Source organism: Orcinus orca, chromosome 11, assembly GCF_937001465.1.
Source record: "Orcinus orca chromosome 11, mOrcOrc1.1, whole genome shotgun sequence".
In the NCBI taxonomy this organism is placed as follows: Eukaryota; Metazoa; Chordata; class Mammalia; order Artiodactyla; family Delphinidae; genus Orcinus; species Orcinus orca.
Window position 1 is genome coordinate 3,370,109 of NC_064569.1, and position 28,000 is coordinate 3,398,108.

At 56.1% G+C, this 28,000-nt stretch overlaps 1 protein-coding gene and 1 long non-coding RNA gene across 7 annotated transcripts in view; one reads left to right on the top strand and one right to left on the bottom strand.

Moving 5' to 3' along the window:
• IQSEC3 (IQ motif and Sec7 domain ArfGEF 3) overlaps positions 1–28,000 on the bottom strand; it is a 100,748-nt gene that overhangs the window by 35,433 nt on the left and 37,315 nt on the right. For all 6 annotated transcript variants that reach the window (XM_049694812.1, XM_049694811.1, XM_049694815.1 and 3 more), the window contains exons 3-5: positions 15,463–15,742; positions 2,892–3,982; positions 529–690 (exon numbers count right to left, since the gene is read on the bottom strand). In XM_049694812.1, coding sequence (XP_049550769.1) covers positions 529–690; positions 2,892–3,982; positions 15,463–15,742 — 1,533 coding nt within the window. The remainder of the gene's footprint in view (positions 1–528; positions 691–2,891; positions 3,983–15,462; positions 15,743–28,000) is intronic.
• LOC125960533 (uncharacterized) lies at positions 21,139–27,989 on the top strand. Its single transcript, XR_007470293.1, has 3 exons — positions 21,139–21,969; positions 26,738–27,448; positions 27,705–27,989. It is a non-coding gene; the product is annotated as an uncharacterized LOC125960533 (long non-coding RNA).

A 28,000-nucleotide genomic window follows, 5' to 3' on the forward strand; every position in this document is an offset into this window, starting at 1 on the left:
TCTAAAACCCCTCAGTCTAACCCCTTCTTTTTCTGCCTCATGTTTCCCCCACGATATAAAGCGGACACTTAGGGGCTGGGGGCTGGACGGGTGGCAGGAGAGGGTGCTGAAGGGCCGGTCCCCCAGGCGGAGATGGCCCCAGAGCTGACGGCCTTCTTTTTTCAGGTTCACTCTCATGCCTTTTGGTCTCCCTTGACCATTTCTGTGCCAGCCCCAGCCGCGCGCGTCCCCAACGCCAGCCGCGTCCCCATCCACAGCGCCTACAATGCCTACGCGGAGGAGCACCTTGGCTCAGTAAGCGGCACAATGACTGGAGGGGAGGCAGGTGATTGGCTAAGGACCATGGGGATGCTGGCTCCTGGACCAATCAGGAAGCCACCAGGACTGGAGCCAGGACTTCTGGGAATCCACCCAGACTTTAGAGGTCCTGTCCTCCCCGTGGCCTTCCCCCGCTGAGGTCCCAGGCCGCCCAGGAGATCCGGGAGGGTGGGCCAGGAGGGCGGGGAGGAGCCCGAGCGGGGCACTCACTCGAGCACGTCGCGGTTGAACTGCTTCTTGCTGTTGCCCAGGAACTCTCCGATCATCTGGCGGCTCAGGCCCTTACGCTGGAGCAGGAAATGGGCCACTCCGATGGGGGTGTCGGGGATGAAGCCTCGAGAGATCAGGAACTGGATGCCCTTGTCCGGGTTTCTGGGGGTGGGGTGGGGAGGGGAGGAGGGGTGGGGAGGGGAGGAGGGGTGGAGGGGGGAGGAGGGGTGGAGGGGGGAGGAGGGGTAGAGAGTGAGGCAAGTCTCCCCATGACGCCTTTCCTCCCTTTCTTCCTGCCTAGGGAACCCACAAAAGTGCCTGGAGGTCCTTGGGCAGAATTCCCAGGAAATGTCAGCATTCCTTCCACTGCAGAGGGGCTCCCCTTAAAAAGCCCCTCTCGCCACGTTCTCCTGAACCTCCCTGCACAGGAGTGAAGATGGTGCGGGACTGGGGAGGTCTGGCCAAGTAGATTCCAGAGAAGGTGGAGAGGTGTCCCTTCCGTCTTCCTGCCTCAGTCCCACTGGATCTGACCCTGAGGTCCCCCAGCCCTTCCTCCCACCTGTATCCTGCTGTCTACACTCAGGACCCACGCTCGAACCGGGAGGGCAGAGGAGACTGGGAAATGGAGGTGGGATCTCCTACCACACCCCTCTTCCCTGTGTGTGGCAGACACAAGAAAGACCCTGCTCTTCAGGGTTGACTTTCCCAGGCTTGAGTCTGTGTGTGGGTGTGGGTGTGAGTGCTGTGTCTTAAGGCCCATGTGCTCCCAGCTCGGTCTGCAAATCCATGCTGCTCCCTGAGCTGAAGCTTACCGGTCCAGGAGAAGATAAGTACAGAAATAGAGGCTAAGCCTTTAGACCCTTTTATAGCACGTTGACATTTTCAGGACAACCAAGCATGTGACTGTTTTTCTAGCAACTCATTTTAATTGTATTTTACAGAAGTGTCAGCCCACAACATATTGGGTAAAAACCCAAACTGGTCCTTCACTATAGATAATTTGAGAACCACTGTCTTGTGGGATCCAGGTACGTGTGTGTGTGCAGAAGCGAGGGTAGGGCTGTGCTCACCAGGGTGGCAGCCTGAGATACACGGAGCAGCGATGGGAGTCATACAGGTCTGACTTCACCCGGCTCTGCCGCTTACTAGCTGTTTCACAGGGCTCAGCTCACCTGTGTGAGCCTGTTTCCTGGTCTGTAAAATGGCATAATGATGCTCTCTCTAGAACTTGTTAGGAAATCTGCAAATGTTTTATGTCAGGTGAGCTATGAACGGTAGCTATTCCCCCTAGAATAGAAGCTGCTTGAGACCGGGGGATGTGTCTTCCTCATTTTTGTGGTTTCCGTGCCAAGCACTCCAAACATAACTTCTGAATGAGTAAATGAACACACAGGTGAATGGTTTCTGCTCAATCCTCATTGATTAGGCAGGAGGGATGCCGTGTTTCCCGCCTCAGGGCTATGAAGGAAGGGGTGAGTGGAGGGTGGAGACGAGTGCCTCATGTACTTGAAATCTCCACAGGACGGGCAGGTGTGTTTCCTCTGCTTGCCACCAGCTGTATACCTCTTGGTTGCAAGGAAGTTCTGGCTGGGGGCTCTGAGCTGTGGTGGTTGTTCATTTCTCCGCTCCCACGCCCCTGTTCTCTTCTGCTTCACCTCTGCTTGCTTGACGCTCCCCTCCTATCCGCCCCCCGCACCCCCATTCCTTGCGCCAGGTCTCTGCTCCCCCCACCCTTTCCTCCTTTGGTCACTGCCTCTTCTCTCCGTGTCATCAACCCCATGAGATTGATACTCCCTGTTTTCTTAACTTCATGTCCCACCCGAATGCTTTCTGCCCAAGCCTTATACTACTTGTACTATTATTTACTTAATAGTGCATTTTCTCTGAAATTTTCTCACTTTTCAAAGCCTAGCTTCATCTAGCAGTACTAGTGGTTAAAGCATAGGTTTGAGGTGTTTTAACCCTAATCTTTAACATAAATTCTTATCAATTAAAAATAAAATGAGGAGCTTCCCTGGTGGCGCAGTGGTTGAGAGTCCGCCTGCTGATGCAGGGGACGCGGGTTCGTGCCCCGGTCCGGGAAGATCCCACATGCCGCGGAGCGGCTGGGCCCGTGAGCCATGGCCGCTGAGCCTGCGCGTCCGGAGCCTGTGCTCCACAACGGGAGAGGCCACAACAGTGAGAGGCCCGTGTATCGCAAAAATAAATAAATAAATAAAAATAAAATGAGTATTCCCACACTATCTCAAGGATCAGGCGTGGCCCACAGGCCACCTGGGAGGACCCTGGGACGATTCGGTCCATTCCCGGGCCCGCTGCTCACCCGTAAGTGCAGCCCCTGCCCCGCACCTCCTGGAACTTACATGTTGAAGAGGTTGAGGCCGATGCGGTAGAGCCGCTTGCGCAGGGTGTCGGTGGAGAGCGTGGGAGACTTGCAGCTGGCCGGGTTCTCGCAGTGGTAGCGCGGCAGGCTCAGGATCATGGCCTGCAGGGCCTCCTTGGAGGCCGAGGCCGACGCTGCCGATTTGGTGGACGCGCTGCTGCTGCTCAGCTGCTCCGAGCTGTCGCCGGCCTCGGCCTCCGCCCCTTTCCCCGCCTCCTCGGCCTCCTCCTCTCCGTCTTCCTCCTCCTCCGCCGCCGGCACCGCGGCTCCCGGCGGGCTGGCGCGCAGGGCCCCGTTGGCTCCCGCCTCTGCGCTCGCGCCCTCGGCGGGCACGTCCTCCTGGCCGTCGCTGGGGGCCTCCAGGGCCTCCTGCCTGCCGGCCTCGTCCTGCTCGGCCTTGCCCGCCGCGGACTCTGCAGGGGCTGAGGCCGTCGGCGCGCCCAGGCAGTTGGCCACGGACAGAGCCGTGGAGGAGGAGACGGAGATGTTCCGGCTGGCGATCTGCACGGTGACGTCCTGGAAGGCCATCATGAGGGTGCTGCCGTGGCCCTGGGGCGGGCCGGCGGGCTCGGTGGGCTCGGCCCAGTCCCCCGAGTGGGCGCCCTCGGGCTCCCGCGCCTCGGTCTCCAGGCCCGGCGGCCCCGTGCCCGCGCGCAGGGCCCTGTGGATCTGGTAAGCGCCGCTCTCCTGCAGGGAGCACACGGTCTTGAGGCTCCAGGTGCTGAGGGCGTCGTCGATGGACTTGGCCAGGGACTGCACCTGCTCGGTGAAGGAGTCCTCCAGTTCGGTGAGTGTGCCCGCGATGGTGGGCGGCAGGGAGGGCGAGCGCGCCAGCGGCAGCCCCGAGAGGCCGCAGCCCTCCAGGAGCGCCCTCTCGGCCGCCAGGCTCTCGGCCGTGGGCGCGCGCGCCTTGCGCAGGGAGATGCGCCGCGGCAGGCGGCTCTCCAGGAGCGAGTTGCGGATCTTTTCGAAGTTCTTGCTGAGCTGGTACTGGCGGAAGGCGGTTTGGATGGTGCAAGCGGCGCGCCGGGACACCAGGTGGCCCCCGTACTTGTGTTCTAGCATTTCAATCTGCAGCGAAGACAAAGAGGCGCGAGCGCAGTTAGGGAAGGGGTGTGACAGTCCTTGAGAAAGACGGTGGCGGCGGCTGTCGACTGGGGCAGGGGGTTGAGCTGCTAAACTTCGGCGGTGGCGCGGGAAGGTACAGCTTCGGGGCACTGACGGGCTCATGTCTGAAAACCCTAGCACGCCATGGCCTGAGATGCCAAAGCTCCCAGAGGTGTGGGATGTAGGACTGGATTCCGGGATTGGTGATGCCAGGGGCAGGGGATGGACGAGGTGCGAATGGTAGGGGGCGGTTATTTCCAAATGTTCGTATCAGAGATGCATACGGTGGAGTTCATGGCTGAAATGCATGACATCCTGAATTTGTATTAAAATACTCCATCAAAAGAAGTGGGAGGGCTAGATGAAACTATTAATAAAACTTGTTAGGGCTGGGTGGTGGTTAAATGGGAGTTTATTACACTACTCTTTCTACTTTTGTGTGTTTTTTTTTTTTTTTTTTTTTTTTTTTTTTTTGCTGTACGCGGGGCTCTCACTGCCGTGGCTTCTCCCGCCGCGGAGCACAGGCTCCGGACGCGCAGGCCCAGCGGCCATGGCCCACGGGCCCAGCCGCTCCGCGGCATGTGGGATCCTTCCGGACCGGGGCACGAACCCATGTCCCCTGCATCGGCAGGCGGACCCTCAACCACTGCGCCACCAGGGAAGCCCTTGTGTGTATTTTTAAATAATAGAAAATTGAAAATTAAATAGAAAGGCTAAAAAACATCGCTGCTACTCCTGTACACCCGCTTTCTTTCTCAGCATTCGTGTCATGCATTGGGGTAGTTTCCTGTTCCTGGGAGCCTCATAAGGGTTGGGACTGGGGTTGGATCATCTCTGTGTTCCCAGCATCCAGCCCAAGGACTGGCACAGGGTAGAGCTCAATAAATGTGAATTTCATAAAAAGACAGATGGATGGTGGATGGATGTTTCAATAAGGGGAGTCCCTCCAGGCTACCCTGCTCCACAATTCCAGCCACCTCTGTTTCCAACAATGGGAGCTGTTACCACCAGGGCAGGGCTTGGTGGGGCTGGTTGGCAGGGCCCGGGGTGGGGACGGCCCTGCCTCATCTGGGCAGATGTGAACACAGGAAAACTTCTGGCACTGGCCAGTCTGCCTTCAAGGCCCTTCCTCCCCTCCTCTCAGCTCTGTCCCCCATCTGTGGTCTTTTCTCCTCCTTGGGTTGCTAAGCTCTCACTTCTTCTCTCTTATCAAAAACCTCTCAGGAAAGGACTAGAAAGACATTCCCCCGAGGTGTGAATGACCAGTAACAGTTAGCAGTGCTCCTTCCCAGACATTTTTGCACTTAAATAACAGACAAAGCCTGTGTGAAGGGGATGGACAAAATGGTAGCACTGTGGTGGGTTCCATAGTCCTTAGAGAAGACTGGGAAGTGAGAACGTATTCCTGGGCCCTGAAACCATGTATTCCCAGCCGTACACTCCACTTACACAGAGTAGCTTTCCTGAACTAAGAATCGGGACAGGTGGCTGAAATTATTAATAACTCCAGGCAAGAACAACGTCACTCCTCCATCCTCCCCCAGGATCATGCGGGGAGGGGTACAGACACAAAGGCCAAATTTCATCCCCCAATACAAGGAACACTTCACCGCGCTTCCCGCTCCCCCAGGGACTGCAGCTGGAGTGACTACTTCCCAACTACCCTGGCAGCCCCCTCTGTCCCTTCCCTGTGGGTGCCCCACAGCTGGACCAGCAGAGACACCCTCCTAGCCCAGGAGACCTCATAGATACAATCCCAATGCCCAGGGACAAGCCCAGGTAAACGGGACCTCCTCAGTGTGTGTCCTGAGCTCTTCCTGTCTCACCGTCCAATGCCCTTTCCCATCCCCAAGCCTAGTGGCATTATGCTGCCTCTCTCCCCACATCCAATGCTTCTCTCTGAAGAGACTTGGAAAACGTATTCATATTAAGGTTTAGAAGGCCACTGAGTCTTCCTATAGGACTCCTCCCAGAAGCACTTGCAGTTCACAAGGTGCAAGGCCTTAAGCAGGAGGCAGGAAGCTCTCCTGGGACTCACGGCCCTGGTGTTGCAGGGACATCCAAGGCGCTCTTCTAAAGCATGCCAAGTGTGTTAGTTATCTCCTGCTGCAGAACAAATTACCACAAAGGTAGCCGCTTAAAACAACACCGTTTATTTCCTCGCAGTTCTGGGGGCCAGCAGTCTGGGCACAGCTCAGCTGGGTTCTCTGCGCGGGATCTCACCAGGCTGAAATCAAGGTGTCAGCTAGGACTGCAGTCCCATCTGCGGGTCGGGGTCCTCTTTCAAGCTCACTCCTGTTGGTGGATTTCAGCTCCTGGAGATTTAAGACTGAGGCCTCAATTACCAGAAGCTGCCTGCTGTTCTCTGCCACCTGGTCCCCTTCACAGCGTGGTCGTTTGCTCCTTCAAGGCCAACAAGAGAGCCTCTGTGTGAGGCCTCACTGCCTTTAAAGGGTCCACCTGATTCATTCAGGCCACCCGGGATGACCTCCCTTTTGACTAACTCAATGTCAACTGATTGGTAACTTAATCGTAGTAGTGACACCCATCATATTCACTAGTCCCGCCCACACTCCAGGGGAGGGGATTATATAGGCATGTCCACCGGGATCAGGCATCTCTGGGGCCCTCTTAGAATGCTGCCTGCCATACCAACTGGACAGTTGCCTGTGGGCTTTTATCTAGGTATGACCTCATGTACCCAGGGGCCCCAGAGAAACACAGGTATCTGCCTCTGATGCCTTCTCCTCCTGCTTCTGCAGAAATCACACCAGAAGGAAGAGAGCATGGTAGCTCCTGAGGCCCAGAATCGGCCTTGGCAGGAAAGTCCTCCAAGGGGAAGAGTAGGGAGGGAGGGGAGCTGACTGCTCACCTGCCTCCTTCTTGCCAGTTGCACCTCCCATTTACCCCTCCCCAAGCACCATGAGCAGCTGACCCCAGACAGGAATTCACATCTCCTTCCTCCCTGGCCTGCTCATAGGTCTAGGGAAACCCCTGGCCCAAGAGCTTCTCTTCAGATGATGAGATGCTACTGGCAATAGAGGGAAGGTATGAAATCCATTGCCTGAAGTGTTTCCAGAATGGTGAAAGGTCCACCCCCTGGCATGGTGTCATCCCACCTAGAGGCACGGGCTGGCTGAGATAACTGAGGAGACTTCTTCTACCAGCCAGTGTCCACGCTTCACCCAAGGAGAGAAGAAAAGCAGATTTTAAATTCCTGAGTCTGTTGCCTCGGGTCCTCCACTGGACTGTGAGCCGCATGAAGGTAGGCTTTGCCTGCCATGCTCACTGCTCTATCCCCAGTGCTTAGAGTCCATAGTAGATCTTCAATGAATATTTACTGAATAACTTAAAACCTTCCTAATCTGACCGTAACTTTTCTCTCCCGGGCTGATGATTTCACCCTCTCTGGCCTCCTTTGTAAGTTTACTTCATCCCCTAGTCTCTCCTACTTGCATTTCCAGCCTCCACCCTGGTTTTGACTCCTTTCCACCAGCCTACAGACCCTCCTTAATGTCCCAGGCTGAAACATGACCCTGCTTGACTCCCCTGCTCTGGGCCACTAGCCCAATCTCTGTATTTTTCCACCAAACCTATAGGAGGACCAGTCTGCCCGCTCTGCCTCAGTCCGTGAGCACGTGCCGAACCACTGGCCTGCCCCGGTCTGTGAGCACATGCCGAACCACTGGCCCGCCCCGGTCCGTGAGCACGTGCCGAACCACTGGCCCGCCCCGGTCCGTGAGCACGTGCCGAACCACTGGCCCGCCCCGTGTGCCCTGACTGCTTGCAGCTGCCTCCTGCTACCACCAGGCTAATGAAATGACTCTCAGAAAGGTACTGATAACCTTCAATCACTAAATCCCATCCTCAGCCTTCCTCCCCATCCTTTCTGCAGCTTTGATACTTTGTCACCTTGAAACTTTGTCCTCCGCTCTCATGACCCAGTCTATCTTGGATTTCCTGTCTCCATACAGCTCCTTGAGCCTATATTCTGACCACAAGGTCCCTAACCGTGCTAGTTACAAGTCATATGTGTGCTCTCTTCCGTTCTCCAGACACATTTTAATGATTTTCCTGTGCATTTCTGGATGTCTTCCTTGACTTCTATGTTGGAAGTCTTTAGAGCAGCCCCCTGGTAGCTGATAACTAACAGCTGATGAAATGAGAACTAGCTCATGCAGAGCCTTCGTGGCAACTCTAAAGGTGTCCCGCCGGCTAATGTCTTCTCACCTCTTGTCTGAGAACCTCGTCTTCCATTCACTCTGATAGGTGGATGAGCAAGCCCACAGGGGAAATACCCAGTCCCAGATCTGCCTCTTCCCTGATGGTTGACCTTGGGCAAGTTTCTTAACGTCTCTGAACCTCAGTTTTCTCATCTGTTAAATGAAGCTAATCCTGCTGACTCTGTAGCTTGTTGTGAGAATTAAATTATTTCCCGTAGCACCTGACACACAGTAGGTGCTCAATAAGTGGTAGCAGTTTGATGTTGACAGTGATGATTCTGGGACTCTCAACTCTCCATCCCTGGACTCCATCCTAGACCTACATTTCCAAGAGCCCATCGTCTGCCCCGGCTCACCCAAACCAGCTCTGGATGACGTCCTTATTCACCTAACAGCACCCTGGCTACAAGGTCATCCAGTTTGGGGACCTCGCTTTTGTCTCTGGGTCGGCCTTTGCCTTATCCTCTGCATTTGTCAGGCTGAAAGTCCTATAGCGCCCCCTCCATGCCTTTTGCAATCATCCTGAACTTTCCACCAGACTGTCACCACGTGGGGCTCTCCTGGACCCCCCATTTGGACCACTCTGACAACCCCGCATCCACCTTGCACTATATTCCCCTGATCAGTATCCTCAGAGAGCGGGTGTAAACACAGGACTTCCGGCGCTTGAGACCATTGCCCTAAACAAGTGTAAACACCATCTCCCGGGGGTCTGGCGCTGAGCAGCCTGGCCCCGCCTAACCCCCAGCCCCTCCTACTACGCGGAGTCCACACTCACGCGCCAGACCCGCCTCCTGCTCCCCCCCCCGCAACTAGGCTTTCCTGCTCCTCCGATGTCCCGCTCAGCCTCCCCGCAGCCGGCTTTGTCCTCCCCAGCCTCACCTCCCACTCTCATGCCCTTTCCCCTTTCTTCAAATGTGCCTCCTCCACGAAGCCTCCCAGTTCCCCCAACCAGAACGGGGTCTCCCTGACCTGAACCACGCCCCCCCGAAGGTTGTTTCGTGCTTCTCTTTGACACTCAGTTTCCCCTGCTAATCTTGGTGGTATTCATCTAACTTAGGCTTCCCTCCCCTCTCCCCTCCCCAAGACTCCATTAAGCATAAGTTATTGGAGGCCCCGGATGTGGCCTTCGCATCGTCTGGTGCACGGACGGCCTCAGCCCAGAGCCTGGCCCGAAGCCACAGCTCAGGACGGTCTCTGAATTCAGCTGAGGGATCGTCACCGTTTGTCCCCATCGTCTAACACAGCTGGCTGCCACTCATCCTGGCCTCGTGCCTGCTGCCCCCAGTGTCCCCACCGCTTCCTTCGCATCTCAGCACCCCAGACGGTGCGTCACAGGCGGCCCAGCGTAATCCGCCTCTGCATCCCCCGTGCCCAGCGCTGAGCCAGACCCATGTTTGGGGCTTAATCAATGTTTGCGGTCGTGAACTAAACTGAACTCTCTCCTCTGCACCAGGGGAAATGCAGTCCAGGCTGTCTTCTGGGTCTGGGCTTGGAGCCAAAGGCTGTACCACCGGCCCCGCCCCCCATGTGCATTCCCCTGCCCCCATGGTCACAGGCCTTGGGGAATCGGTGGTTCCCCGGGTCAGCTCCATCCGCCCCAGCCAGGCCGCTCTCACCTCCCTGACCCTGTTCTTAGCAGGGCCAGGCCAGAGAGCTGAGGGACCAGCTCGTGGGAGGGAGGGGTCCCTGGGCCCACCGGCCAAGGAGCAGCTCCGCCCACTTCCCTGGAATACCCGTGAGTCCTGGGTAACTGTGGCCTCCCTCCTCCCAGGAGAGCCATCCCTCGGCTCCTGCTGGGGAGGCAGTGGGCGGGGCTGGCGCTGTCTCGCTAACGAGCCTTCAGTGTTCATCAGAACAGGCTCCCTCTTCCAAGCTGCTGCATGGCTGAGCCCGACGGGGCCTCTGAGGGACGTTGGGGCACCAGGCCCGGGTGAGGGGGCGGGGACGGGTCCCACGTGCGCCAGGATTTCTCAGTTGAGAAGATTAACGCAGTACGTGGTGTGAGTCTGCAGACCTTGGCGAGGCGAACCTCACACCTCACCTGAGGCTCCCGGGCAGAGTCTGGGGAGGGGAGAGGAGCCCGCAGGACGGGTGGCCTGCAGTGAGCAGGGTTGTTCTTCTCTGTGTGCCCACCTCCCTGCCCACCGTCCAAAACACAGAAAGTGTTCAGCATGGCAAGGGGCACAGAGGCCTGCTGGGGAGCAGGACTGCCCTGGGACCCTCTCCCAATGCAGCCAGGTAGGGGCGCTGGGGAAGAGCCACGGCTCAGCTGCTCCCTGAGCCAGATACTCCCTCGGGTGGGGCTGCTCCAGGAAGCCTGCTCTGAACCCTGGTCGGGCTACTTGCCCTGTGCCAGGATCCCGCAGTGCCCTGCACACCGCTTCCGCAGAACCTACCCCTTCATGGCGGTGGCAGCAGATGGGGAGCACTCTGGGTTAAAATCGTGGACTGTGGCGTCTGTTCTGGTTGCACCGGGGTGCATACCTAGGAATGTGTCCTTAGGCAAGTCACTTAACATCACTAAGCCTCTGTCTTCTCATTCCTAAGATGGGGACAGTGAGAGTCTCAGGCCGCAGGGACATTGTGCAGATGGGCGGGGGGGAATGGCGCACAGAAAGTGCTGCAGTGCTGTTAGTGTCGCCTGTGCCTCCCTGTGTCAGCGCCCACCACTGGCACCGGAGCTCCCTGAGACCCAGGACTGCGTCTTCCGCATCGCGGTGCCCCCAGGCCTCGCGTGGGGCCCAGCACAGCAGCTGTGCACCGCCGCTCCCCGAACTGAGACCACGGAACAGAGCAGCACCCTGGCGCATCTTGCCTTCACCGCCACCCTCGGCAGGCTGGTCCACTGCGGCCCTCACGCCCGCGGTAGCGCTCTCACCTTCAGAGCGGGACAGAGCCTCAGACACAAGTGAGCAAACTGAGGCCCAGAGAGGGACGGTGACCTGGAAACATGGCCACCACTTCTCGCCTTGAGAGGCACCCCATGGTTAGGCTGGACCCTGAGGCTTGGGGTCCAGGAGATCTGCTCTCCAGACAGAGAGCGGCTGCCACCCAGGACCCTGACTCAGGAGCAGGGCCTGGATGCTGTGAACACAGCTCCACGGCCGCCGGGCTTGGACAACACAGAGATCTATGCGGTTTGGACATCCCAGATGGGCTCCAGTGGGTGCTACCCGACAGGCGCAGAGAACAGGACACAAACTCCCTAGAGAACTTGAACTTGGAAATCACATGCGTGCTCTCTGTATCTTTGCCATGGCCACTTCCTAAAGGAACCTCCCCGCAAGGGGTCCACATGCTCCCTCCCTCTAGGGTGGAGCCCCAAGGATCACCTTGAGGTGAAATGGGAGAGTTGAGGGCAGAGCAAGCAAAGGAAGACAGTCTCCTCCCTGTGGGGCCTCGGGGAGGGGGCCAGTCGGCGCACAGTGCTCGGGGACAGAGAACAGGGAAGCCTGGGGGCCTCATTCATTCATTGGCTCGTCCATCCCTGTGCTCCTCCAAGGCGCCAGGCTGTGCTGGGCGCAGGAACAGCCTGGGCATGACAGAGCCCCTGCCCTCACGAGGGGGATGCGGCCAGACGGCAGAGCCCGCCGTGGGCACTCCCCGGCTCGGGGGCTCTGAGCCCAGGCTGAACTGTGAGTAGGGATCACCCAGGTGAGTGTGACCGGGGATGGGTGGGGAGTGTTCCCAGCAGAGGAAGCGAAGTACACGAGGGCTCAAAGGACAGCCAAGAGGCACAGCTGGAGCCCCGAGTGGGAGCAAGGCAGGATGTGGGGGCGGATCTGGGGGCGGCAGAGCCTGAAGTCCTTGTCCCCTAGAAAACGAGGGGCCGTAGGCGCCTCCGTGTGGGGTACCGTGACCGCTGTGATGCAGCTGCGGTGTGGGGACTGGGTCAAAGCAGAGGGTCTATAGGAGGCTTCCCCAGGGGCACACAGGCCTAGGGCCGGGGCAGGGGGGGATGGCAGGAGAGGATGGGACTTGGGAAGTGGTTAAGAGTAGCATGGGGGGTGGGGGGCTGGATCAGACGCAGGGCGGAGAGAGGAGCCACGGAAAACACCTGGGAGTTTGGACTGGCCGATGGAGCGGGCCTGGCAGGTTGGTGAACTGGGGAGATAGTGATTTTGTCCCAGATCCCTTCCAGCCCAAGGACCACAGGATGTGGGCGACTCATGAGGGTCACAGGAGCAGAATACTGAATCCTAGATCTCTAAGAAACCTGAGATAGAGTCAGGACCTGGCCCGGGCTTCATACCCATCCCCATCCCCTTCAGGTCACTGAACTGTTACTTTCCCCTCTTCATCCTTTGAGCATCTTCTCATGTCAGGCGCTGTGTCGGGCACCAGGGGTGTCATGATGGATGTCTTTGCCCTGCCTTAAAGGAGACGTCAAGTAAACAGGAATGGTGATCCTGGGCTGAAGGGCTATGTCAGGGAACGCCTGGGTGCTGTGGGACCACCGAGAAAGGGCATCCAACACAGCCTTGGGAGGGCGGGGAGAGCTGCCAGCGAGGAGGAAGGTGCGGGAGAGCAAGTCCTAAAGCAAGAGAAGGAGTGAATGAGGCCAGTGCAGGAGTAGGAGGGGGGTAGGAAAGTTAGCAGTAGAGGCAAAGGGCTGTATGAGGCAACTGAGGCCCAGAGAAGTTAAGCAACTTGCCTAAGGTCACACAGTTCATCTGCAGAAGAGAGAGTTGTGGAGCTCCATCTTTTGTAAACGTGTGCTGTGTTTTTAGCCACTCTGCTCCCCTCAGTCCCTTTCTCCCCTCCCCTTCCCACCCCTAGCCTGTCTTGGCCTGGAGAGCTACAGGGGCCAGGGGAGGCGGGCTATTCCCCAGGGCACGAGGGCTCCACCACACCCGTACCAGCCCTCATCTTTCCTGCCCCACTGCTGCTGGCCTGACATGCAAACCCATCTACTAGAATTATGCCCACCATGAAAAAGGTCCACAGTGCCCGTCAGAACCCTGCACAACGCTCCCTATCCCACTAATCAGTTAGAATTAAACTAATTCCCTGCCCAAGCAGAAGCACCAGTTTCCTTTGGTGTTACTAACAGGGTACTCCTTAAATTGAACTGTAATCTCTTTGGGGAGCAGGTAGGGACCATGTTTTTTTTCTTTTTGGTACCCCACTCCCTCATTGCTTTACGCATCGCAGTTATTCAAAAAATATTCACTCGCTAAGCTCTTCCTCTGCCCGAGGCACTCTGCTGGATGCCAGGGGATGGGATGAATAGGACACGGTCTCTGTCCTCAAGGGGCGGAGCCGAGTGGAACTGAGAGGACGTTCTCATCTGTGCCAGCTGACCGCCCACATCACAGCATGCGGTTCCAGATGGACTGCCTCCCAGCCCCGGCATGGGCCTTCTCTACCTCAGAAGCGGGACAGTCTACATTTTTAACAGCTCTAATTGTTAACGGAGCTAAAAACAAACCCCTTCCTCTCCTACAAGTTTCATGCATTAGTACCACTATTTTTACCTGGAATGATAGAAAATAATCTAATCCAGCCAATTCACATTCAGCTCTTCCATGTCTAAAACTGGTTTTCATGTCTACAGTTTCCCCGTATGACCCCAGCCAGTTGTTTTCTTTCTTAGAAGAACCTTAGAACCTCAAGATTCTCTTTCTCTCTTAAATGAAACCCCTAGAACCAGACGGCCTGACCAGTAACTAGTGTGGGGCTCCAGGCAGCTGCCCCCTTGCACGGGGGGTTTTATCCAGCCCTCTGTGAAGGCTGCTGGACCCATATCATTGGCAACCGCTTCATGGGCTATTGACGCATCTTGAGCTTACAGTCAACTGAATCCCGAAGGCCTCTCACCCGCGACCAAGCCTGCTCATCTTATAGTAGTGCTGTGGGATTTTCAAAGCTAAGAACAGAACTTTAGATTTTTCCCTCTTTCATCTGATGTTTTTCCACTTAAACAATATTTCCTAATGAGTTTTTTTCTTTTTTTCAAATCTGGGATTCTGTCATCAAGGTATTAGCTTTTCCCTTTCAGCTTTGCATCAGTCCTTTTTTTGAAATGGTTGACCTGGGCAGGACCAAGGACAGTGCCCCACTCAATGACCCTGGCACTGGCACTGATAGAAAAATCAGTGTTTTTTGACAATTCCGTTTGAGAACGGCCCACCCGACTATATTGTCAACTAACCCACTTCCTACCCTGTCCACGTAGATATCACGGGAGATTTTGTCAAATACTTTACTGAAGCCTGGTGCACCGCCTGCAGCCCCTGACCTTGGATAATAGCTGGACATCTATGCTGAAAGGAAGAAAAGACTGGTTGGGCTTGACTCAGTCTTAGTGACTTTTCTATTAGCTTCGCTTCGAAAACTCACAGTCCGTTGGGTTAAAGAATGGTTCTTTAGAACCTACACCTGTTAGAGCTAGAAGGGACCTCAGAGATGATTCAAGATCTAATTCCCAATTTTGCTGATGAGGAAACCAAAGCCCAGAATGCTTAACTGGCATTTTCCCAAGTCACAGAGGAACTAGAATAAGAACAAGGATTGGATCCCACATCTGTGCTCCGTGCTCAATGCTCTTTCTTAGCAATATTAAGTCATAAATTCTTTCTCTAAATGCGTTCGCACATACACACACACACAGATCTTCCTTCAGGTCTCTTAATTTCCCACCCGTACAGGCCATGCCGTTATCATTTTGGAGGGTTCAGCTGGGACCCAGTGACTGACTTCTTTCTCCTCCTGCTTCACAGAATGGAAGCTGGAGGCTCAGAACTCCTCAGTGCAATTTGTTCTCCAATAAGGGGGTCTTTGGACTCCCCCAGTCTGGGCTGATCTTGGGACTCCTCAGTCTACCTGGAGGAGACCACTGTCTTCAAACCTCATGTGAGCCTGTGTGTGCTGAGCAGGGGGCTGGCCCCTTGGGTGGGCAGGTAAGCTGGGCCGTCTCTTCTGGGGTGGGAATTGTGTCAGCAGCTGGTCTTCCTGCAGTGGTAAGAGGGGCAGAGCCCTGAACACGCTGCCTGTGGGCCTGGCATTACAAGGGTGACCCCTGCCACGGAAGGCTGGTTGCCTGAGGAACTGGGCTGCAGGGAAGGGCAGTCACTTGGTCCAGTTTGGGAGAACTAGAGGCAAAGAGGTCTGCCTGCAGCAGAGGCGGCCTAGACAGGGGCATCCCTGGTACCCTGGACAGCGCCCGAGACAGGGCCCTCCACCACCCTTCCCACCCCCCTCGGAGGCCCTGGGTACCTGTTTATTCTTTAGGTCAAGGGAGAGTTCGTAATCGGAGGCGGCAGGGGCGCGGGCGCAGAGCGCAGCTGCCGGGACAGGCTGCTGCCTGCTGGGGGAGGCCGCGCAGTGGAGGCCGGCCCGCGGGGAGGCGCCCCCGGCCCCCGGCCGCTTCTCCTCCTCCTGCAGCTCCTGGGCTTGAGCCTTCGGGGCGTGGGCACTGGGTCTGCCGGCCGCCGCCGCCGCCGCCGCCGCCACGGAGTCCTCCGTGCCCGCACCGGCCTGGGCGCAGGAGCCGTCACTGTGAACGAAAGGCAACTGTGCTCGGTTGGGGGTAGGGGCGGGGTGCATGTGAGTGCGGGGGAGGGGGGCTGGGGCCCTCTGGCAGCGACGGGCCTCACCAGCGGAGGGGCTGGTGGGGGCCTCCTGCGGTCCCCATTAGGGAAGGGCCCCAGCCCTGGAGGAGAGCCTGAACTTGTGGAGGGTCCCCGGGGGGCAGAGGGAAGGAGTGGCTGGCACTGGCCGCAGCTCAGGAACCTGCTTAGAAGCGGTAGAGCAGGTGCTTAAGGGTAGACTACCTGAGTTCCAGGCTGGGCCCTGCCTCTTATTGGCTCTGGGGCCCTGAGCAGGTTACGTAACCTCACGTTTCCTCTGTTTCCCCATCTATAAAGCAGGAATACTACTAGTGCCTACCTCATAAGGATGCTGGAAGGCTTAAGCTAGTTAAAGTTCTTAAAGCCGTGCCTGGCCCATGGTCCCTGCTCTATGTGTGTTAACTACCGTAATTACCCATGGCCTGGCCCCTGGTCCCTGCTCTGTGTGTGTTAACTACCGTAATTACCCATGGCCTGGCCCCTGGTCCCTGCTCTATGTGTGTTAACTACCGTAATTACCAATGGCCTGGCTTTCTGGCCAGTGGCTGAAGTAGCTGGGAGGAAGCTGATCCTCGCTGAGCCAGCTCCCTCTGTAGACTGCCCAAAGGGTCTGGGGGAGGAGTGGTGCTTATAATCCTGGCTTGGGTTATGAAGTATCTGTTCTTCCCCAGCCCCTACTCTCTTCCTGTGGAGCCAGCAGCAGGCTGGCCATAGCTGCTGCCCACCCGCCTCCTCTAAGACGACACTCTGGCTGCCCGGGGGGCTGCTACACTCAGGTTGCTCCCCTCCCCGGCCAGCCTCTGAATTCTGCCCGTCCCCAAGGCCCAGTGCTGAGCCATCTCCTGCATGAAGACGTTCCGGTGTTTCCAGCTTTCAGGCTCCATCTGCTAGAACACCAGAGAGTCACCGCCTCCTGCACTGAGGAGACGCATCTCGGCTCACGGTGTGGGCTCCAGTGCAGCCCCACTGCTGTGTGGCTTTGGTCAAGCGGCTTTTTCCCTGACCCCTGGTTTCCTCATCAGTATAGAGGAGGCACTAGTACCTGCCCTACAGGCTCATGCAAGGCGTAAGGGAGTCAGCGTATGTGAGGTGTTTAGCACAGTGCCCGGCACAGACTAAATGCTCCGTAAACCTTAACTCTTATTTCCCCCATCTCCCTTCCCCGCCCCCACCAGAGCCCAGCGCTTGTATTCTATGCGAATCCTTTCTCCCCAGTTAGTGCTGAGCAAACAACGAAGGCTCAATAAACACTTGTTGAAGGATGAATTGAAGAGAACCCAAGGCTACTGGCATGGCCTCAGCAGTGGACAGAGTCTCTAAGGTTATCTAGTTCATCCTTCCCATCTCCCTTTTCCGCATATGAGGAGTGGGGGCCCAGGGAGGTGGGCTGGCTCTGGTTGAGGGCCAGTCAACCTTAGGGCTTATTTCTTCCACGGCTTTGTCCCACGTAAGATGCCCCCAATCGTGCCAGAGAAGGGACCTCTTCAAGCTCTTGTTTCCACCCAAACTTTGGAGCCTCCTGGTGCTAGAATAAGCAAGGGTGGAGTGAAGAATCCTCTCTTCATTCAACTTCTTCTGTCCCCCCCAGCACTCCCCTGCACCCCACCAAACATAGACAAAGAAGAGCTCACTGGCCAGCCCTAGCGACGAGCAGCCTCAAGCTCCTTGCCACTGCATGATTCTTTGCTTGGTCATTTCTTCTGTGGCCATCAATCAAGCTGTAGAGTTGGATGAGCTCTAAGTACGTGGCTTTTTCACTAGTATCACCAGGAAGTTCTTTTTAAGATCTAACTTCAGCTCCTCTTGTGATAGGACATGGCCATTCTTCCCGCAGAGCCTATGGAAGTAGCCCTTTCCCACTCCCAGCACAGCTTGCCTCCTGGGGACAGCATTGGGTCTCACCCATCTCTGCTCTGCACTGTCCTTGGTACTGATGCCCAAGGCTTCTTAACCCTAAAAGGTTTTCAAGACTCTTTAGAGACCAAACACCTTTAAAGATAGCCCTTTGCTCCCTTTATGCTGCTGGAGGATGCTTGGCAGGAGGTTCTCAGGAGTTGGTGCCCCTCAGTAGCAGTGCTACTGAGTACCTCAATGGTAGTTGAGGCTGGTCGACAAATACCCCAGCGTCCTTGTCTCTGGGGCAGGGCAGCTCTGAGACACATTTCACACCATCTCCCAGACGTGCCCCATGGGGTTGAACCCCAGTTGCCCAAAGCAGTGACCTGATCATTAATGAACCTACATTGGCTTCCTGCTCTTTTGTGTCTCATCCGCCACTCTCCTGTTGACACTTCTTGGGGTCACCTGGTCCCAAAGACACTACTTACGTTAAAACAAAACACATTTTTAAAATAACCTTTTTCGTGGGCCACCACTCTGGATATGGACGACGGCTCCAAGGCCTTCTCACCTGAACTCGTCCGTAGGGTCTGGGAGATAGGAGGCCCCCACTGTCATCTCCAGCATGTGCACGTGCACGTGCATGCACACTCACACACACATACGCTCACACACACACAGCGTTCTAGCTAGCTCCGTGGCTTCGGGTAGCTCGCGTCCTCCTGAGTCAGTGTCTTTACCTGCCACCTCGCAGGAGCTTACTCATCTCCAGGGACCCTCCAGCTTGGACGTTCTGGGAGCTTGGATTCCAGTGCCGAGGCCAGACCACCAAGGCCCACCAGCCCCAAGGTTCCAGGCTCTCTGGCTGGTGGAACCAACTCTGTCTTTGCCCACCTATGTGCACAAGGACCTGAGAGAATGTGCCCCTAAGGTATATGATGAAAAGTTTTGGAAAGGGGACCCCATCCTTGTCGTCCTTCCTTCTAATACTCCACAGACTTGTGTGGTAGGAGGTGGTGATGGAAACCCAAGACGACTGTCATCAATATGGCAAGGTTTAGGCTTGTCAGTGCAGGACAAAGAATATGGAAGGCAGACCTGGGTTAGAATCCTGGTTCTGCTACTTATGATGTGGCCTTGGGCAAATTACATAATCTCCTTGTGGCTCTATTTCTTCATCTGCAAAACAGGCATCCTTGTAATGCCTTTACAACGTTGCTGTGAGGGATAAATACAGCTGGCACAGCCCCAGTACACTGCCTGGCACACGGTAGTTGATAGCAATGGTGGTTGTATTCTGAGCTGAAACCCTATAGCATGGAGTCCCACAAGAATGCCCAGAAAAATAGCACGGAGCATTCCTAAGTGGAAGAGGTTCTCAATATTTAGCCTTCCTGTCAACCTTCACAAAATTGAAATAATAGGGTTTTTCCTCGTTCCTCGTGGCCTTTCCCAGACCCCCGACTAACTCCCAGGGTCTTTAGGGAGAGGAGTGAAGATGGACTGGCTCCCACCACTGTTCTCTACCCACTGGAGAAAGGACACAGTGAAGAGCCTTGGTCTTGGGAGTTTCCAAGTCATGGGATCCGTGGCCTCTGAGGAACCTGTGTGTATTCATGCCCTGGTGGGGCCCACCACGGTGTGGGGCGTGCCCTAGGTGGACGTCTGTCCGGTGCTGGTGGTATGGATTTGTGCTTCGGGCACAGGGAAAGCTCAGATCTTCAGCCCAGGCTGTCAGAGCTGGAAGGACCATCTCTCTCAATCCACAGTCTCTCACGGAACTGGAAGTCCATTGTTCCAGTGCCCAGAGCATCACTCCTCCCAAGACACCGGCTGTGTCCCTTAAGTTTCCAGAATTTGCCAGGCTGACCTCACGTCATAAAGCCGGCATCCCTAGTGGGTCCAATTTCAGGCAGCCTGGCGCGTGGACAGGAATCGTGTGAATGGGATTAACTCTGTGACAAGCAGAGCTTCTTTTAAGCCCCTGGCTTGAGCTTCTGGAGAGGAATCCTGATGAACTTCGCTGTCCTGGGCTTCATATCCAGCTGCAGAAACAGACTCCTTGAATGGCAGTCCACTAGCCTGGGGCAACTTAAGGTCGCTGCTGACATATGGGAGATGCTAGTCACAAGAGTCTTGCCTGGGTTGGGGCACCCATTTGAAAAGGGAAAAGTAGAACGTGGGTGTCATCAGAATGAGAGGTTCTTAGAAGGCTTTGGTTACACCCACATGACATTAGGCTGATACACGTACAGGGGCCTAGGCCATCCACGGAGGTTATGCCACGCATGAGAACACGGCGTGAGTATGGGAAATGAAAGTCTTTGAGAACTTGGAGGAACAAGCAGTTTCTCAGAGGATACTACATGCACACAGGACCAGAATGATCTGTGTTGAAACTCAGCATCATCAGGGGAGGGTCACTCATGTGGGACACTGGCTTGCGCACAGTGGGATTCCAGGTACCCACTGAGCAAGCCTGGTCCTGGCACATATAGGACTCCCCTGAGGTTCCAGTGACCACCCAGCCTGTCTCTCGTCTCTGCTCTCAGAATTGACTTCCTAAAATGCGATGTGTTAACGCCAATCCTCTGCTCAAAACCCAGCAGTGACTTTCCAGTAATGCCAGACACAGTTCATTGTTCCACTCATGTCCGTGTGGTACTCAAGAGCGGTCATGATCTCACCCCAATCTCCTTTTCCAGCCTCATCTCCAGGAGTGACCTAGCCACTCTGTCCATGCTGAAACTCTCCCCAGATCTGCCACACACCCTCAGACCACCATGCCTCTCCCGTGATTTCCTCCCGCCTGAAAGGCCTCATGCCCCTAACCCTCCCATCCATTCTTTCTCTGCCTTGTCAACTCTTTCAGGACTCACTCATTGCCCCAGGAAGAGTCCACCCCACAATATGCTCCAGTAATCCTTGGCACCTGCCTCTGTTTCAGCGATGACCACCTTGTGCCCTAATTATTCATTGATATGTCTCTGTCTTCCACCAGACGGTGCTATGTACACCTTTTTGTCACAGGTGCTTCTCACAGTGGGCTGGCTTTTAAGTCATGTTTAATAAATGTTAAATGGATGGAGGGATGGGTGGATGGATGGAGGGAGGGAGGGAGGAATGGATGGAGGGATGGGTGGGTGGATGGGTGGATGGATGGAGGGAGGGAGGGAGGAATGGATGGGTGGATGGGTGAATGGATGGGTGGAGGGATGGAGGGAGGGAGGGAGGAATGGATGGGTGGGTGGATGGGTGGAGGGATGGAGGGAGGGAGGGAGGAATGGATGGGTGGAGGGATGGAGGGAGGGAGGGAGGAATGGATGGGTGGATGGGTGAATGGATGGGTGGAGGGATGGAGGGAGGGAGGGAGGAATGGGTGAATGGATGGGTGGAGGGATGGAGGGAGGGAGGGAGGAATGGATGGGTGGATGGATGAATGGATGGGTGGAGGGATGGAGGGAGGGAGGGAGGAATGGATGGGTGGATGGCGTTTGATCTTATACACTTTCCCAAGGGCAGAGATACTCCGGTGAGCTTGGTGATGTACCACGCAGACCCTGCTTCAAGGACTGCTTGCCCAGCTCTGGAGGTGCTGTTGAAGATGGCCTTCATCTGTCAGCTGCCCCCCACCCCAGTTCCTTCAGGAACTGCAGTGAGCTACTGGGCCAAAGTCAAATCCTCCCCAGGGCTATCTGCATGCAACAGCTGACAAAGAGGGGATGTAAAGGCTCAGCCGTATGACCCAACATGGGTTGGCTAGGTCACTGTCCCTCCAGAGCCCCCGTGGGATTAGCCGAGGCTCCTGGTGAACCTGCAACACGGTTGACTTCTCTCTCTGCCCCATGCCGTGTTCTTGCCCTCCCTTCCATGGGTGTTGATCCCAAACACCCTCTAGCAAGCGTCCAGCACCCTGAACTCAGAATCTCCTTCCCAGAGGCACCAGTCAGCGATGGAGAGCCAGCTTTTCTTTTTCCTTCCTTTTCCTTGTCAGCCAGGATTACCCTGGTCTCCCTGCCCCCAGACCTGCAAAGCCTTTCTGGGCTCCGGATGTCTTTGATAAAGACTCTGGACTCTCTTCCCAGAAAATGCACGTGATTTCATACGCCAAGCTTTACCTCCACTTTCAGAGGCTTTACAGACTCCGCGGATCGGGCTGAAGACGCTCTCCTGGAGGGAGGATCATGGATTTTGTCCATATGCTGAGGGCTGCGCCAAGCGCTGCAGGCAGCTCTGGTCTGGTCATCCAGAGGAAACACGAGGGCTTTCAGACACCGGCACTGCTCCCTCAAAACCGACGGACCCTCGCTCACGGGTGAGAGAGCTTGAGTGGAGGGAGCCCCTGGTCCTACGACTCACTAGTCAGGTGATTTCGAGCGAAACACTTCACTTTTCTGCACCTCGGTTTTCTCATTTGCAAAATGGGGGTGTGAATATCTCCTTTCCAAGAGAGTGAGGAAGACGAAGTGACCTCCTAGGCTGGTGTGCTGGCCACCGTGGAACATCCGTCCCTAGGAAGGATGAGGGAGAAGGAAGGGCAGCTGTGCAGCCCCCGCCAGGGAGCTGGTCCCGGCAGCGATGTCCTCCCCGGGCTCCCAGGCAGACCCTTCCCAGTGCCAGGAGCTGAGGGGACAGGAGTTACTGCAGAGCCTGTGAGGGCCAGGGAGGGGGGTGCTATGCCTGGGGAGGGGAAGACTTCAGGGGAGGGGGCCCCCAGGTCCTGGCACGAAGGCAGAGAAAGGCAGGAGGAGGAGCCTGGAGGCCCAGCCCCTGCGGCTGGTTGGTGCGGGTGATGGGCGGGGAGGCAGGGCCGCTTTCCCCTCCCTGCAAAGGCCAGAGCAGCAATTACCAGAGACGCAGCCAGGAGTGTTTTGAAGGCTGGAGGACTCCTTGGGCTAGAAGATTCCCCCAGAGGGCCTGACCAATTGCACTAGATTATCTCGGTCTCTGCCAGCCTTTCTTAAAGCTCTTCTGGGACAAAGAAACTAGGCATTTTCCAGACAAAAGCTAACAAAAAGCCTCACATCTCAAGATTTTTCAGCCTTTACTAAAACACTCCTGTCTCTCCCTCTCCTGAATCGATAAAGTGATCTCAGGTGGTCAGAATAAAGGCCAAGCAAGGGGAGTCAAGTGTCCTTGGGTGTCCCAGATGGTACTGGGGAGAGGTTGCAGTGAACAGAGGGCCAGCGTCAGGAACAAATTCACTCGCCGCCCATTCCAAGCACAGGCTAGGAAATGCCAGCCGCCCTGCACCTTCCTGTTCACACCACACGCAGGGCCACAGCAGAATCCTCGCCGCCTCCCTGACCCCGCGTCATCCAAGCTGGACGCCACAGTTCACAGTAGGATGCCCTGGAGGAGGGCGGCCGTGTCTTCCCTGCTGTCCACTTGCGGAGGACGCCCTGCCTTCATTGGCTGTGACACATCCCAAGGCCCCGAGAGAGTGAGTTATTGTCTGTCCCGGCGGCTCCTTGGAGACTCCAGGCTTTGACTGCACGGCTGCTCCAGAAGGTGCTGGCTGGGTTGCTTTGTCTGGGGGGGTTTCTTGTTGAAGACATCACACTCCTCCTCCGGGCCTGTGCCCTCCCCAGACCCAGGCCCAGTCATGGTGGGGCCCCAGAGTCCAACGTGGAAGCGGCCCCTGCGTAGCCCACTCCTCGGCGGGACGCCAGCACCAGGGAGGCCTCACCTAGAAGCTTCCTCAGGACGCCTCCCTCACAGACTCACAAGCTGGGCCACACGGACTAACGCCATCTTATTGCCCCTGGAAGCCTAATATTTTTGAGCGTTTGTTTTCCTCCCAGTAGATGTGGATCTGGAAGCAAAATCAGGCTCTAAGGACGCCCGCCCCACTCGCTGCCTGACACACCTCACACAGCTCCCAAGCGCATGCCCCTCTGAGCCCCTGAATACACCTCGGGCTTTCTTACCTCTGTGTCTGCCCACATTCCCATCTCACCCACCCTGAGGATGAAGCTGCAGAAGTATGGCCTGTAATCTGTCCCTGACACACCCCACGGTCACCTCACAGCTGCACTGAATGGTTACAGCCTAGTGAGCTCTGGCTTGTCGTCCACGTTTTCCTTTTATTATGAACTATCTGATACATGCAAATACGAATAACGTGCACGCGAGGTTCAGAGAAAAACCTTCGCTTGCACCCAGCTCAGGAAACAGCCCATCCGTACCCGCGGGTTCCTCCTTCTCTCCTCGGAGGAGTGCCTGCCCTGGATCTGTGTTTATCGTCCCCAGCTTCTCCTTAGGGGCGAATCTCCTCCTTGTCATGTTGCATAAGCAGCTCTGGCTGCTGGGCAGGGGCACTGCCAAGTGCACCTCGTGCTGGCAGGGGCGGCTCGGGAGCTCTCAGGGTCTAGCAGAGCCCAGGAAGGGGCAGGAGGCCCTCCCGGGGGACGGCCCCCAGCCCCCAGCTCCAGGCTGGACTGGAAAGATGGCAGGGCTCTGACGCAGCCAGGCTGTGCCCGTTCCTGCAGCAAGGAGGGCTTTCGAGTGAGATAATGGACTTGCTCCCTAAGGAACCCTGCTTCTGGCCCCGTGTGGCCAGATGGGTAACGATTTCCGAAGGCACCATGGGGACCGTCCGGAGCCATGCAGAAGTAGCCCATGGAAATGCCAGGTGAGGCTGGCAGAGGTGGACTCGGGAGAAGCTGGCAGCCAGGTCAAGGGTGTGAGTGCCTTTGGGGTCCCTGAGAGGAGGGAGCACGCGAGGCGGTGTCAGCACAGCACGGTAGAAGTTACAAACGCAGACCCAGCGCCAGGCGGCCAGGCTCTGCCATGCACCTGCGTGTGGCCTTGGGCAAGTCTCCTAACCTCCTTGGGCCTTACTTTCCTCTCTAGGAAAGGATCGCAGTAGTAATGTATATGAGATGCCCTCAGCCCTATATAAGTGGCAACCATCGTTTTCCTTTTCAGGATTTACAACATGTTATTTTGTCAAATAAGATAAAAAGCAAAAGCACCAGCTTCCCTGGTGGTGCAGTGGTTATGAATCCGCCTGCCAATGCGGGGGACACAGGTTCCAGCCCTGGCCTGGGAAGATCCCACATGCCGCGGAGCAACCAAGCCCGTGCGCCACAACTACTGAGCCTGTGCTCTAGAGCCTGCGAGCCACAACTACTGAGCCTGTGAGCCACAACTACTGAGCCCATGTGCTGCAACTACTGAAGCCCGCATGCCTACAGCCCGTGCTCCGCAACAAGAGAAGCCACCGCAATGAGAAGCCCGCACGCCGCAATTAAGAGTAGCCCCAGCTCGATGCAACTAGAGAAAGCCCGTGCACAGCAACGAAGACCCAACACAGCCAAAAATAAATAAATAAATTTGTAATAATAATTTAATTTTTAATAATTAATTTATATAAAAAAATAAAAGAACCAGACAGATGGCTGTGGTTAAAATCCCACCTCTCACTAGCTGTGTGGAGCTGGGCTAGTTCCTTAACTCCGCTGAGCTCGTTTCGTCCTGTGTAAGGTGGGGATACCTATGTTGCTGGGAGAGTTAATAAAACAATGACCATAAAGCCTCGGCACCTATCTGATGCTCGGTAAATGCAGGTTTCCTCCCCTAATCTGGGCCTGTTGTGCTTCCCTGGCTTCTGGGCTGCTGTGCTCTCCCTGGAGAGTGAAGACCTCATCTGGTCCTTCTTGGATCCCTCCAACAGCCCTGTGACGGTGGCCCACACAAACCATGTGCGGACAGCCCATCCCAGAGGCGGGGCATGAGACCACGTCTCTCCATTTCCCTCCTCCAGGTCCACCCAAACCAGCCCTACCTCACCCAGCAGAGATGTTTCCTACGTTTCCTTGGTCCTGAGCCATTTTCAGGGAAGGCTATCCTCCCACCTCCTCGCATTCCACCCCACATCGGGGGAAAGGTCTCTGATGGCCTACAGGTGCCTGTGTCAGTCAGGTGTGTGCTTGCCAAAAACCAGGAGTCTTGGGACACAAGAGATGGAAATGGCAGAATCACCAGCCGGGTAGGACATTGCTCTAGACATCTGCCAGGTTACTATGGAGCAAGATTCCTTGCCTGTTTCTTTATGGTCACCTTCCTTATCTTCACCTTCCCTCCTGGAAGTCCTTCCTAATGTATAGCTTCAATCTTTCTTGCTTCAGTAGAAACCACTCCAAGCTCACAGTATCAGAATGGCCAGGCAATTTTGCACATGCCTGTGGGTTTCACGGGTCATCTCCAAAAGTGTTTGGGAGGAAGGGCCAGCAATGCGGGACACAATGGCTTTGGGGAGAAGCTCCAGAGCTCCCAGCACGGGGAGCCACCCCCTTCCAGGCAGGGCAGTGGTCAGTGCCAGGCCATAAACCTTTCCCTGCGGGGGCTAAACTGTCTCCTCCTCTTAAGAGGAAGCCAAGCTGTCGTCTGGCTAGAAGATGTTCCTGATAAAATGTCTCTGCCCTTAATCGCATCCTCGCTGCACTGTGACAGCCCAGTGCTGGGTTAAATGATTTCCTCCCCGGCCCTGACGTCTAGAAAATCTCTCCAGGCCTGATGGCCCTGCTTGATTGTCATTCATCAGGGCTCTTAGCTTCTTTGATCTCTTCCCCAAATTGGTCCCTCAGTTCTTGAGTCACCCCCCCACCCCGCCCTGCTTCTCTCTCTCGTTCTCTCTCCAGCCAACTCTGTGTGTCACAGGCTAGGCTTGAGTAGAAACATCTGAAAGCGGCCCCCTCCCCCATGCCATCGCCTGCTGTCCAAAGGTGGGCCTGGACCCTCTCCCTGAAGGGCACAGCTCAACGACCCTGAACAAGATGCAGGGTAGTGGGTCCCCTCCTGCTCACCATACTAGGGGCTCCTGCTGGGACCCCATCCCCTGAAGGAGTCGGCCCACTCTTTCTAAGTATTTCTCAGTCACACCTGAGTTTCTAGACCCCTTCTCCTGGGACTCCTGGATCTTAACTGATGTCTCCCTCTGTGCTCTTGAAAAATCCAGCTTTAAAACAGCTAGCATTTATTGAGTGCCTACTATATACCAGACACCTCTGCACACGTCATGTTGTTGAATCCTCCAGTCACCCTAAGAGCTAAGTGCCACTGTTGTCCCCATTGGACAGATAAGAAAATCGCGGATTCGAAAGCTTCAGTAATTGCACCAAGGTCACAGAGTTTGTAAGCGGCCAAGCCAGAACTTGAACCTGGATGTGAGTTACTCTGTCCATGCTCTCAGCTGCGCTGCATCCTCGTGCTTCCTTGAAGGCTTCCTGAGCTCACCTTCCAGCCCAGGCACTCCTATCCCACCTCGTCACCCTCCTCCTTTCCGACCTAGAAGGGAATCCACAGAATCTGGTGCTCATCTCTCCGCCCTCAGAGAAGAAAGGGAATTCTCTGTATTCCCTTGTATTGTAGAGTTCTTCGTTGGTCAGTAATTAAGAATCTCCTGTTTACCAGAATCGTTTCTTGTTACGAATTAGTAAATTCATACTAATGTGATACATCAGTCTCTCATGAATCTGTTTCTGGTGAGTCAGTCCCCCTGGAATCCAAGAACCACAGGGACGCCTAATTGATTCTCCAAACCTGCAAGACTACAGCCTAGACTTAGAGCCCGGTGCCCACACCGGTTCCCGCCAGCCTGCGGGGGGTGGGGGGCAGGAGGAGGGGGCCCCAGGCCCATCAAACAGTGACAAGAAAGAGGCGCCCCGCCGCTCCTCTGTCTGTACGGGCTCTGTCTTCACCTCCAGAACCTGAGCAAGTTGCTGCCCTTCCCTGAGCATTTCCTCGGCTGAAAACTGGACGCAGGGATTCTCGCCCTCGTGACTTTGAAGGTTTGTGGGGAGGATCGGTGGAGTGGAGGGTGGGAAGGAGCCTGTCACCTGGCAGACGCTGCATACAGTGAGCTGAGGCTGAGGCTGGCTCGCCACCCAACGCTTCCTCGTTGCCGGGGGCCCAGTCCAGCTCCCAGGCCGCGCCCTGGGGAGGCGACAGGGATGGAAACGAGACAGGTGGTCATGCGAGGGCAGTGGGATCATGCTTGTGAGGTGAGGCTGGTCTCCTTTAAAACTGCCTTTTGTGTTTTCACAGTAAGTGAAATGGAGAAAGAAACCCCGTGGCCAGCCACCCTCCCAGCCCTCCTCTGACTCAGGTTCCATTGCTTTCCTCCCCACGAGCCTCCGCCCAGGCGCTCCTGTTCAGGTCACAGCACTTTGCTTCATCCTGCTTTGCAAACGCTCCTGGTCCCTTGGCCAGATGTGGATGCCTCATCCGGCCAGGGCAGCTCCTTGCCGTCCTATAGAATCACTGGGGGGATTAGACCGGCCACCACCCATGTGATAGCTGAGGCCACTGAGGCCTAGAGCAGCGGCGGGTGGGGGGGGGGG